Genomic DNA, 14039 nt, shown 5'->3' with positions numbered 1-14039 from the left:
CTATATCATGGCTTCTAAATTTGCCTTAATATAGATTATTTTCTAAGGATGTAGGGATTGTAACGTAAGAGCGAGTTTTGTTTGAAGTGTCTTGTTTTAAAACGTCATATCATGCCCAAGATTTTCTTAGGTGGGCGATTTTTTTGTGCTTTTGGCATGTTCTATTTTGATGGTAGGTTAGCAGAATGGGAAACGTGTCTTTTTTGCACCAAACATCATGTTTCAAATTACAATTTGTGGAGCTGAAACAACCATATAGTGTCATCCTCAAGAAACGGTGGTCCTCAACAAAATGAACCAGTACATCAACTAATTTGGTAGCTTAATTCACAACCAAATTATGAAGAGGAATTCGGAAGGTTACTAATCTTCACTTCGAGCCTAACAAAGCTAGTACATCGACTAATTTGGTAGCTCACCACAAGCAGAACAGATGCTTGTGGTTAAGAAAGCAGAACAGATGCACATGCAAGGAGAATTGAAGTTATTTAATTTCAAAACCTTGAATAGCCATCAATGACCAGCTACATGGCGAGTAGCCGCCTAGGTCTTTTCTTCGCCTTGGAGGATGCAGCTTCTGGTGGTTGTGGTAGTGCAGAGCTCTCTCCATCATGAGATGTAATTACATCTTGTAAACATAGGCCATTAAATTCTTCAAGTGCTCGAAGGAGGTTCTCAAAGCACTTCCTTGTTAACGTGGTTAATGCATCAAGCTTTGCTCGGAAGTCCTTGAAGGCGGACGACGACGTTGCTGTAGTGGGCGCGCCGGCACCCAGACAAGCTTGGACATCATTTTCTGCACAGTCATGCAATCTCTCCAGCGCAGCCTCAGCCTGACCTTGAAGGTACTCAAAAATTTGCTTCTTCACTGTATCATCTTCTTCTGGTAGATAATAGCCATATGCATAAGTCCATTTCAAGACACAGCGGCATTCAGCAATCTGAAGCCAAGCGTCGCCGATAAACTCTAGCTGCGACATTGGTAAACAATAGTTCTGAAGAAGCTTTTGCAGCTGCAAGGGGTGACTGTCCCTAAAGTGAGAGAGTGCCATTGTCCTCCACGTTTCATTCGACGCCCAGCGGTCATAGTAATGGTTGTATCGACTAGTTTGAAGAGTTTTTTTGGCCGTTCTTCGTCTTCTTTCATCTTCACGATGCTCGGGGTCTTCTTTCTGGGCATCATACCTGCTGCAAGTATAGCCGCCTGCACCAATATGTTCAGACCAAGGTCCCAGACAAAGCCAGCAAAATTCGAAGCTGCATGGTGGCGTGCAGGTCATGTGCATGCAACCCGAACTCTTTTGGATTGGCCGTTTACACATCGGGCAAGGTTTGGTGTTTTCGACAATCCAAGCCGCATTTTGGGACTGATGGGCTGAGGCTTTCAAAAGCCATTTTGCAGCCATGCTGCATTCCACAGGTCGGTGGACCTCCTCCGAGCAATTCCAACAAAACTTATGCCCACATGCACAGGCAACATATATAACGCCTGGCGCACTTTGTGAGGTGCGTAACTCGATGGCATTCTCACACCTCGGTGCCGGACACCACTTTACTGTTCTATTCTTCCCTTCAACAAAGGATCTGAGTATGTAGCGCATGTACTTCGTCTTGTCCTCTTGCGACACCACGGAAAAAATAAGATCATCTCCCACCGCTGCATTGCAGCCAGAAATGGGACATCGCAGCGAGAGGCAACCCATGCCCAGTTCACTTAGAGATGTATGTACATAGCCACCCCAGCAAGACAGGCAGAAATAATCGTCACAACAAGCTGTCGCCTGCATTATCTCTATGGGATGATACTCTAAACAAATGCTGCATTTCATTTCCTCCACAAGCCTTGCAGCAATTACCTGCTCTGGTTTGATGGGATTGGTGGGCTTTTCCAACAAACCAACACGATCACGAACACTCAACTCGTCGGCAAACCATTTCTCGTGGACTCGGTTAGGACACCACTCATAATTCCGCAAAAGAATTCCAGCCTGCGTTTTCGACAAGAACAACACCGACATAACACTCTCGATGGCCGCCTCTTGGCGCTGCTTGATATCCTCTTCAGCTAAAACAGTAAATGGCAACGTCTGTGGCCGCAGAGATCTTCATGGGCTTCACCTCGTCGAATTCATTGTATACGTAGCCTCCGAAGAGATCTGCATGGGCTTCACCTTCATCCACGTCCATATGCTGATCATCGTCCTCAGAGGTCTCATGATCTGAGAGAGAACTCTGCAAATCTTCGTCTGATTCCATCTGATCTGCAACAAACTACCAAGAGAAGGCCACGCACGTCAGCTAGGCAAACGCAAGATCCTGCTCAGCTAATTGTACTCCGATACAGCTAATTGTACTCCGATATATAACTGGCCAGAGGCAATTTTAATAAGTAGTCTCCACTCGCCGTGAATGGTCGGACAGGCCACGACGTTTCTTGACTTGATTGACCCACTTAGGCCTTTAATTTATCTGGGGTGAACGTCTTACTTGTCAAAGTCCCTTTCCACGTGACTGGTAGGTGAAGGGTGAACCACCCATAATCAGCTACCGCAATCTCTCCCTGGATCAACTCCCTTGAATTGCTCCCCTCAACTCTTGGGCTAACTTACCCCCACCTGTATATAAAGAGCTGCACGCTCCATTCCATTCCATCAGTGTATTCAGTTTCTAGTTATTAATCAAAGTTCTGTCTTCTCTCTATTATGCAATTCTTATTCTAGACTTAAGTTTCTACATGGTATCAGAGCGACTTAGAGCCTAAGTCTATTTAGTTAGCGCTAATTACATTCTATCCTAATTAATCCACACTAGAAGCTATTTATCACCCTCTTCGAGGAATCCGGAACCTCGCAAGATGGCTGACCAAGCTTCATCTTCATCATCTACATCTACCTATAAGCCGAGATACGTCATTGACAAGCTCAATGGCTCAAATTACCAAGTGTGGAAATTTAGGATGGAGCTCTACCTCAAGCAGCTGCAACTTTGGGAGGTCACATCGGGCATCAACGAGCAACTCGACCTACCCAAAGAGAAAGACCCTCAGGGAATCGCCGATCTTTATTTTGCATGGGAACTTCAGAAACAATAGTGCAATGATGGAGCTCATTCTCCACTGCCAATATCCGCAAGTCCAAATGGTGAAGAAATTGGCAACGGCCAATGCCATTTGGCAGTTCTTCGAGAAGAACTATGAGCATACTGACTTGGTCTACCAGGTTTCTCTCCTCAAGAAACTGGTCAACACGACCATGTCTGAAGGTCAGTCTTCCTCTAAATTTGTAGAAGCATGGCAGATACTTCTTGATGAACTTATCATATCAGGGTTGCTCATCCCTGAAGAGCTGCAAAGTCTGCTGCTCTTAGCCGCCTTACCTGCCTCTTGGCGAGCTTTCATTACCACGCAAGCCACCTCGGAAAACCTACATATCCAAAATTTGGTGTCAAAGATCAAGCAAGAGGAGACACTTCGCGATCAAACTAGTGGATCATCAAAGTCTACAGCCTTGATTACAATGGCAAAACATCATAAACATCAGAATCATGGCAAAAGAAACTTCAATCAACCTCGTCATCATAATCAGAACATGGCAAGAAAGCCCCAACATCAAGGAGGACGCAGATCAAATCCCAATCCAAAGCAATGTACAAACTGTAATAAGTTTGGGCATCTTGATAAAGATTGTCGACAACCGCGCCAACAAGGTAATCATAATAGCTTCCGCCACTCTGCTGCACCTTCTCATAACTATTCCTCTTACCCTCAAGGGGGCCCTCGGCACTATACTTCTTATAATAGCCAAGCTCATTATGTTGATATACCTCAAGCTGAAATATCTACTTATGAAGAGCAACCTCCCTATCCTATGCATCTTTATGCTAGTACTATAGACAACTCATTTTCAGACTCTTGGTTACTTGATACTGGAGCTACTAATCACATGACATATCATGTTGAATGGCTCACTCATCTCACATATCTTGAGCACCCACTAGAAGTCTGTTTGGGTGATAATAGCATTCAGATTGCGAAGGCCTATGGGAACGCCCACATCACTCTTCCCACGGGTCTCCAAATCGTCATTTCTCGCGTGTACCTCGTCCCTCTTGAGAGAGAAAGAGAGAGCACAGAAATAGAACCCCAAGGTGTGTAGAATACACACATGAGATGATGTATATATAGAGGGGACCTGGGTGCCATATATAAAGAAGCCATATATTGAGTAGCTTCACATATAAGCTCAACACCCCCGCTCAAATAAGGGTCCCTAACTGTGGATGAAAAAACCCTTGGGGGATCAAGGGAAAAACCCACAGCTCTATATACACCCACCATTATATTATAAAAATCATTGAATATACAAATGTTCATGAGGAGCTACATCACTCCTTTTACAATGAATATTTTATGAGGAGCTACATCACTCCTTTTACACTGAATGTTTTATGAGGAGTTACATTACTCCTATCCTATCAAATACAATAATGAATACAAAGGTTCAATAAAGAGGTGTAAAGGCTATCGATTAGCTCGTAATCAGAAGTGTCTCCATGAATCTGCTATGTAGCTTGTCATCACTATCGTATCACCAAACATATCTTCATGTTGTCATCAATATGACATCACCAAACATATCTTCATAAATCTTTTATTGTCACCAATTAGTTTGTCTTCATAAAATCAATTCTTTGATGAATCCTACATAGATCATAGACTCAAAAAAAAAACATAGTCATGAAAATTATTAGCATCGTTAGTGAAATAATTTACGTTCACAATGCCATAAGAGATGGTTCGCGACACCAATCTTTTGACGACATATATACGCACGAAAACATATGGTACATAGAGTATGAACGTAAAAGTACAAGATGCGTGATTACGTGATGCAAATGATATGTATATATACTACATAAAACAACATTTATCAACGTAGTGATCAATGAATATCATCAAATTATTAACAAAACATCATCATTGTATCAATAAAAATGAATAAATCATCATGGTATCAACAAAAATCATCATGCACTACAACAAAAAAACGTGTTATCGACGCAGATATCGACGCGGCACTATGTACGTCGCTGTGAATCCAATCGCTATTAGCGACGCGGATAGCGACGCACATAGCGACGTACATAGCGACGACCATAGCAGAAGAAAAATTTCTTGGGCAGAGGACAGGTAGCCTGGCCTGTGCCCAGTTAAAAGATGTACACAGCCACAGCCAGACTTCCTGCCCTCTGCCCAAGAAAGCGAGCAGCACCAAAATATCAACCATGCTCCCGCGCGCAAAAATTTCGGCAGAGTTTCCTTTGTTTTTACATAAACTTTTCAAAAAAAACCATATCATGTATACACCTCCTACATGCTATCCATGTAGGATCTCACATGAGATTTAAGGCCAATAAAAGACAACCGTACCAACTGCAAAGCATAGCCATAACTTAAAAGCATAACCATAACTTAAAACCATAACCGGCTATAACCACTTTGATCAAAACCATAATGCAGATAACCATAACCATAAACAAAATTAACAATAACCATAAGCATAACCAGAAAGAGAAACAATAATTGTCTATACAATGACGATGACAATAATCATAACCATAAGGGAAACAATAACTGTCTGAACACTAACTATTTGTACAAAAAAGAGACACAAAAGCGTGTCTGTGTCTCACAAAGCATATAGATGAAATCTGGTCCACTAATGACTAGGCGTCACAACCTGCACATAGGACAACTCACAAAATTAGTATTGATATTACTTCACATATATTGACTTAATTAAATCAACTCACACATATTAACGTCTCACCTCAAGCGATTAGCGAGACTGTAAGGCCTCCCAGTCTACAGGCTCTCCTGAAGCTTCAAGATCATTCAGTACTTCATAGATACCTCTGCGATATCCATCTGACTCCTCCTCGCGTGATGGAGCTCGATGTATCACAAGATTCTGCGTTTATACAAAAATCAAAGTAATAAGAATACATGATTCATCACGTTTTAAAAAACGCCATAGTTAAGATTGGATTAGAAACTCTCAAACTCATAGCGAAAGGTGTCGAAGCCTCCGCTGCCAAGATGAGATGTCCCCCTAGTCATCAGTCGTACCTGCGCGGCCTCATGCTGCTGTCTGAACCGCGTGGCCGATGTCGGCTCATCCTCCCTGATCTGCAGCCACGTCTCGTGTGGGATGCCCGAAGGCTTCGGTGAGCCTGTCCTGAAAGCCTTCCGAGCTGCATCTCGTCGATGTTTGATGGTGTCCCGTGCAACACCCTTGATCCACCGCGCCGAAACAACGGAAGAACCTGGAGCAGGCTGGTACTCTCTCAGGATGGTCTCCACTATGTAAGTGACTTTTTTCTTTTCTTGTTGATCCCAAGACGTCAGAATGCTGGTCGAAAACTGCAGCTCCACGAGCTGGCGAATCTGCTGTCGCATCTCAGTCCCGACTCTATCCATGTCAACAGAACCATCTCCCCATACAGTATAGAGCTTGGAGGCACTAGGATCGTGTGCCCCCCAAGGTGTCCGAGGTGTGCCAAGAGGTGTGTTGAGAGGTGTGCCTCGATAAGACGGGGGTCGTGAGCGAGGAGGGGTCGAAGCATCTGTGGACCCTCCTCCACAGCAACCACCACCTCCACCTTACGATCGCCGAGATCGGCGAGTGCGCCTGTGCTGCGGAGATGAGGACGTACCCGCCTCTGCCCCACCCCTAGGTGTCGAAGCGGCCGTGATGGGAGAAGAAGGCGTCGTACCCATAGGCATCCTGAACCCCGTAGGCGTCCCCCCCCTAGGCGTCGGACCCTCGGGTGTGAAGCCCGGAGGCGTAGTACCCGTGCCTCTGGCTACCCAGTACTGAGAAGCCTCTCCCATCTGAGCAGGCGTCATCCGTGTAACGAAGCCCATGAATGCATCTGCACTCATGGAAGCGGGATCTGGAATCTCGTCTGTCATACTAAAGTCCTGCACAAAGAAAGTAAAATAAAGCGTCAGAACACAGTTGTTTAAATTAACTTTAAGCTTAATTTTAAATAAAGTCTTCACACAAACACTTACAGGCCTAGGCCTCGACGAGTGAGGCATCATCGATAAGATCTTGCCCCGCATTATCGTCTATCTCTAATTGCAAACATAACTCTGCCCCAACTCGTTCTGGCAGATTGTCTTCATCCATTGCATCTTGTTAAGGCGGTTACGCCACTAGCGGAAGCTAAATAGCGAGAACTCAACCAACAACAGAATTTGTCAGACGAGGACGGAGCTTGACCCGCAGGCGCATGGAAACAACTAGCTGGGTGTCAAATCACCTACTCGACCTTCTAATGACAATCACTACTAAGGAAATCAAATCTAAGTTCTAAAATACGCAAGTGACTGAAATCCGTACTACGAACGAATGCTATACGAAATAGGATCTAGAATCGTTGAATCGATTTCAAACTCAAGGGGAAGTCTATACACTAGGTAAGAACAACACCCTAAAGAATTGAACTGCAAAATCAACCTATAACCACTCCGTGTGGTAAACGCGTATGAAGACAGGCCGAAAAATACAGGTGATCGAAACTTGACCCCAATGGTACCAATGTGTAGCTCTACTCGTTGTGGTTCTATAGATATGCTGCACGCTCCATTCCGACACACGAGTTGGAAGAAAACTCACACCCTTTGTTTGGCTGTCTCCATCTCTACTTCCTTTGCCTTGGATCTTTCTTTTATCTTGCTGAGCAGTTCATGCACCATGTGCATGTCTTTTTCATCTTCATCTGTCAACTCTAAATCTCTTTCTGCCACCACCTCCATTGGCTTTGGCTCTTCTAGTACGTTTGGTTCGTCCAGTTTCTCTTCAATTTCTTTTTTACTCTCTGTCTTTTCCTCCGTCCCTCTCCGTTCATCTTGTTTTTGTAGTGTGATCCCATAAACTGCCTCAAGGGCCTCTTCTTCAGTGTATCCTATAGCTACCAGATCCTCATAATCATTTCTCTTTTACTGAACTGGATTTATCTTCTTTTCTTTGGTCTCGGCCTCTGGATTTTCCAAATCCTCTGTGTCCACCTCTACTGTGGTCTCCTTCACAATTTTTTCCGTCTTCTTCGGGCTTGGTACATCAGTCATAGAGGGATATCTGTCCTCAGCTTCCTTGGCTTTCCCTTTGTCGGCTTGCCCGTCTATCTCTTGAGGCTTAGTAGACTCATCTACTTTCCTTTTTCCCTTGTCGTCTTTTTTCAGCTCAGCTTTTAATTGATGTACCTCCTCTTCAGTGTATGGCTCGACAGGTTGTTGCTCTAGAATAGCCTCTCACTCCTCATAAGCTTTAATATATTGATCGTATTGATCAATATGTGGCCTGGCTGAGCTAGTTCCGACTTTAGTGGGGTCTGCCATCCACTTTTCTTCAAAGTCACCCTTTAGATCTCTTTCTGCTCTAAACTGCTCCACTAGTCTTTCCATTCTTGCCGCTTTCTGACTTTTGGTTTGCTTGGGAGCAACCTTCTTCTTTACTTTCTTCTTAAGCGGCTCGTCCACATCCTCTACAGGTTCTGAAACTACTTCTAGTTTCCAGCGTGCTCTTGTGGATGCCCTCTTGGATACTTCGGGCTGTTCTTCCTCCTCGTCGGCTTCTCTAAGCCACTCATTCTGGGAGGGAACCTTTGGCCACTGATCTCTAGCTCCAATACCTTCATAAGCTATTCTTGTCAGAATTTCCGCTCCTCTTATGTACTTTGGCTTCTCGTTGTGCATGGCAATTACTTGCTCGTGGATGTGTTGAGCGTAATTCACCTCTTTTGGCATATTGCTCTTTAATGCCCATGTGATGGTGGTCGCAATGGCATGGGGTGGTGTCGTATACTTTTGCGGTCTCTTACTGCAAACATGGAGAAACTGGTTGTACAGTCGGCAAAGGGTTGCCGCTCTTGGGTCCGCCATATCTCCATAGGTTGCATTTTGCTTCTTGGGCCCATAGACCTCTATGGCCTCCCTTCTTTCCCTGACCAAGCTCCCTTTGTTGTGCAGCTTCAATGCATCTGCAATGAGCTGTGGAGTGATCTGTACTTCTACTTTCTCTCCATCCATGGCTGTCAATGTGGCTTTTCCATCCTTCTGAATGGATGTTGCCAACTCGTACACTCTTCTTGTATCCACACCTGATGGTCTCAAGGTGAAGAAATTGTGCAAGTCTGCCCTTTCCAGGTACCTGCCGATGTCTTTTGACCTGCTATAATCTACCAATTCCTGTGGGATCATCGGTACATCAACCGCTTGCCCTTGAGGATCTCTGAAAGTCCCCTGGTAGATCTTTATTCCCTCTTTCTTCAATACTGCTTCCTCCACCCAAGTTTTGGTTGGCTTGAGGGTTTCTGCTGGAATGTCAAAGGGTTCCGCTTCTGCAAGAGCATCTTTGATTGTCGGTCTTTTTCTCTTCGTTGCCGATGACTTGGCGGAATCCATGGATCCTGTAACTCCAATTTCAAAAGTTAGCGTCTTTTTAGTTCTGAAAGACGAAATGAAGCTTTTAACTATTCAAATGACTTGAAAATTGAAACATGAGCTATTCAGGGCCTAAGGATGCAAGGTAGGTGAAAAAATATGCAAAATGGGCTCAAAATCATGCTGGAGACATCATACGCGTATGATGTCTTTTGTGTCAAAATGACTTCATATTGGTTGTGCTTGTAGCTGATAGTGTACATATGAGTATCATATGCTTGGATTTGAGTTTGGATCCCATTTGGTCAAGTTTTGGCCAGTTTAGTCCAGTTCTAGCTCTTGGCAAAATTTTGAAAGGGAATTGGATTTTATGATCCAAATTGGATAAAACTTGGTGGTTCACTTTCAAATGGCATGTAGATCACTTCTGTTTGGTGGTTGAAGCCCTGAGGTGCCAAAATCACATAGTGAGACATCATACGCGTATGATGTCTTTTAGTGTATTTTTGGACCAAATTTCTCTATAAGCTTGGATTTGGCTTTAGATAGGCTTATTCAGTGGATTTATGAAGTTTGGATAGATTTTGGGCTAAAAATGGCTCTGGAGACATCATACGCGTATGATGTCTTTTTCATCAATTTTTCATGGGATTGGTTCTGTGGACTCCCCATGTACTAGTGAAGGACTGTACCTACTCAAATCTTGGTTTGGACTTGAGTATGTTGGATTTGGGCCAAAAATAGGCTTTAAGTGAAGGATTTTCCCTCAATTGGGCTAATGGGGTGATCCACTTGACCAAATGGTTCCAAATTTCATATGTAGCATGTATTAGATATATATAATGGATGTATGATGACAAATGAGCAGTTTTGGCTCTGTAAGTGCAAATAGACATCATACACGTATGATATCTTTTGTGTCAAAATGGTGCTTTTTGGTTCCAGATAGCTTGTAGATGTGTTAATCAACAATCCTACAAAGTTTCATTGAGTTTGGAGTTATTTTGACAAAATTAGGACCAAAAATCAATTTTATGGCCTAATTTGCGTCTTTTTGGTTTTCCTTGGGTTTTCTAACTCCAATTCTCATGATACTTGGTTCATAGGATGTGATTAACATGTGGAATGAGGCTATGCACTCAAATGTTGAAATGGATGTGAAATTCATGTTGTGAGACATCATACGCGTATGATGTCTTTTCTTGAAATGTTGGTCTTTTTGTGCAAAGAATGCTTTGTGCTAGTGCCCTAAGCCCTGCTAACTAGTTTTCAACTTAAAAAGTCATCAGTTTAGCTAAAAAGCCCCCTTATAGGCATTTCAGTCTCCGAAGTCGTCTCTTTGCCGTGGGGTTGAATTTCTTCAACTTTTCTTCTCGAGAGTTGCATTTCCAGCTCATTGGATATGTTGTGAAGCCATCTATTTGGTTGAACTTGACTTTGGCTCCCCGTTCTCCATCTTTCTCCATTTGGTTGCCCGAAAGCGTCTTTTTCACCATCGGTAAGTGAATCAGCTTTCTTTTGGGTTTTTCTTGCAAACATAAGTCATCCATGTATATTTGAAGCTGCTTGTGAAGTTTCATTTCATTCGGTCGTCAATTTCAACCGTTATGCCAAAATGACGCTTTGTGTGTCCGCAGCCGAATCGGTTGTTTCGACCTACTTTTGGTGGTCCCAACCTGGAGATACTCCATGGTTGCATTGCCCTCGATGTTGTTAAGCTTCCTGAGAAGTTTTGTGTCGTTTCGACAACTTTTTCCTATTTGCCTCTTGCAGGCTCTGTTGACCTAGGGTTTTTCCAGTCGTTCTTTCTCGAGCTTTGAGTGTTAGAAACCCATCTTCTATACTAGGGTAACCCACCTATAAGTTCTTGCAAGGTTTATTTAGGCGTTTTTGCCCCTTGTTGAAGATGATGAAACAGGAAACAGAAGGAAGACAGCAACTCAGAGTAGGAAGAAGATGGAGAAGGAGAAGACACAGAGCTTGTGTACGAGATCTCTGTAGTCTATCTCTCTGTATTGGAATAATAATGTGTATACAAACTCAGAGCTACAAAGCTTATATGAAACCCTAAGAGATAAGGTGTCCTTTCACACCAGATGTCCAGGGGGAAAAACCCAGTGGGAGAAAAGTGCCCCTGGTGAAGCGCGTATACACACTAACACTACTACATGTCTACAAATCCCCCCTGTAGTTATAGTGTGAATCCGTACAAGGTAGCAGATCATCATGTGTATGAGAGTAAGCCCAAAGCTTTTCGGAAAGCTTCAAACTTTTCTCGTGATAACGCCTTCGTAAGTAGATCTGCAATGTTATCCTGTGTAGGACAGTAAGTTAGTGTGATCTCCCCTGCATGTAGCCTTTCCCTGACATAGTGGTAGTGAACCTCTATGTGCTTTGTTCTTGCATGAAATACTGGATTCCTTGCAACTGCCATAGCACTCTGACTGTCAGTGAAAATGGTAGTGGGTGCCTGTTGACACTCACAAAGATCTGCCAATAACCTGCGTATCCATACACAATCAACTGTTGCCGTGAAAGCTGCCCTGTACTCAGCTTCACAAGTTGATGTAGCCACTGTGGGTTGCTTCTTGCTTAGCCAAGATATACATGCATTTCCCAAGAAAAAACAATTGCCACTTGTGGAATGTCGTGTGTCAAAATCACCAGCCCAATCTGAATCGCTGTAACCAAGAAGCTGCATAGAACTGTGCTTTCCATACATATCCCCCCTTGGAAAGAACATGGCAAGATTAGGGGTACCTGAAAGGTAACGAAGTATGCACTTCACAGCCTGCCAATGATGCATACCTGGGCTGTGCATAAATCTGCTTGCTTGTGAAACCCCAAATTGAATGTCTGGACGAGTGTTGCCTGCCAAATATATCAAGCAACCAACCGCTGCTGCATAAGTATGTACATCAAAAGGTTCTCCAGCATCGTGCATGCTCAACTTTGATCCAGTTTCTACGGGTGTAGAGATTGGTTTACAATTTTGCATACCAAACTTGTCCAAAATTTTATGCAAATATTTTGCCTACAGCATGTATATGCCATCCTCTGATTGCACAAAATGAATACCCAAGTAATAATGTAGCAAACCAAGATCAGACATCTCAAAGGTTTTTCTCAAAGCATCTTTAAATGCTTCAATTTCATCTGCACTATTGCCTGTAAGAAGCATATCATCCACATAAAGTGTTAGCATAATGAGAACTCCATCTCTCTTTTTGACATACAAAGTACTTTCTGTTGGACTATTCTGAAATCCCTTGCCAAACAAATAAGTATGTATCTTCTCATACCATGCTCTTGGAGCCTGTTTGAGACCATACAAAGCTTTACGCAATCTACATACCTTTTGCTCTTGACCTTTTACAACAAAACCACTTGGTTGACTTACATAAACTTCTTCCTGCAAATCACCATTCAAAAAAGCAGTTTTGATATCCAACTGATGCACTTTCCAACCATGATGAGCAGCAATTGCAACTAGTGATCTAACTGTGGACGCACGAGAAGTAGGAGCAAAGGTTTCATCATAATCTATGCCTTTCTGTTGCGCATAGCCTTTTGCCACAAGCCTTGCTTTGTACTTGTCAATAGTACCATCTTGTTTCCTTTTTACCTTAAAAACCCACTTTGTACCAATAGGCTTTTTACCTGTAGGCAAGTCCACTAGATCCCATGTATGATTCTTATGAATAGAATCAATTTCTTGCTGCATAGCATCTTTCCACTGAACACACTCTAAAGCTTGTTCAAATGAATCAGGCTCATCTGCATCACAAAGAGTGCTAAAGCAAGCCAACTCTACTTTCTCTCTGCCAAAAGTAGTACCAGCACGTGTTTTTCGTGGCAACGGTGCATCCAACTTACTATCCTGCAAAGTTTTCTGAACCCATTTAGGCAAGGTTCTTTCTTCCCTGAGAACTTCTTGCTCTTCACGCACAATTTCCTCTACATCATGAGGTGTCACATGCTGATCAAAAGATTGATCAAGATTATCAACCTGTTGTGATTCTTGATTCTCCACAAAAGAAGGAAGCAAACCTTCAAATACATCATGTGTCTGCATATGAGGTACATCAAAAGCAACCATAGGTTGAGCAGTAGTTTCTGCAAAAATTACATCACGACTTTCAAAAATCTTGTTTGTAGCAGGATTGTAAAGTCTATAACCTTTACTTCCACTACTGTACCCCACAAATATACATTTGATTGCCTTATCATCAAGCTTCCCACGTAACTGCTGAGGGATGTGAGCATAAGCAAGACAACCAAAAACACGAAGATAACTGACTGAAGGTTTTTTGTCATACCAAGCTTCATATGCAGTAATGGTCTTCAAGGCACGAGTAGGACACCTGTTCAAAACATGTGCTGCACAAGCAACTGCCTCCATCCATAGCTTATGAGGCAAACTCTTAGCCTTGAGCATACATCTAGCTGTCTCCATTAAAGACCTGTTCTTCCTTTCTGCAACACCATTCTGTTGTGGTGTGTATGGCATAGTGCATTGGTGTTTAATGCCTTTCTTTCCCAAAAAATCCTTAAATGCACCTGACATGTATTCACCTCCTCGATCGGTACG

The 14039-nt window shown here is 43.2% G+C and overlaps 1 protein-coding gene and 1 pseudogene across 1 annotated transcript; one reads left to right on the top strand and one right to left on the bottom strand.

Moving 5' to 3' along the window:
* Window positions 1-524: 524 nt before the first annotated feature.
* On the bottom strand, window positions 525-3200 carry LOC147459508 (putative E3 ubiquitin-protein ligase ARI7). The gene is made up of 4 exons (XM_086511605.1): window positions 3027-3200; window positions 2140-2271; window positions 1369-2087; window positions 525-1257 (listed from the first exon to the last, which is right to left on the bottom strand). The coding sequence occupies exons 1-4, from the start codon at window positions 3198-3200 to the stop codon at window positions 525-527; spliced, it is 1758 nt and encodes a 585-aa protein (XP_086367731.1).
* A 51-nt stretch (window positions 3201-3251) lies between these two features.
* LOC147459507 (uncharacterized) overlaps window positions 3252-14039 on the top strand; it is a 32245-nt pseudogene continuing 21457 nt past the window's right edge.

This window comes from Adiantum capillus-veneris, chromosome 4 (genome assembly GCF_014529385.1).
Source record: "Adiantum capillus-veneris isolate H3 chromosome 4, ASM1452938v2, whole genome shotgun sequence".
Lineage (NCBI taxonomy): Eukaryota > Viridiplantae > Streptophyta > Polypodiopsida > Polypodiales > Pteridaceae > Adiantum > Adiantum capillus-veneris.
Note: the sequence above shows the minus strand (reverse complement) of the source record. Positions and strands in the feature narration are given on the sequence as shown.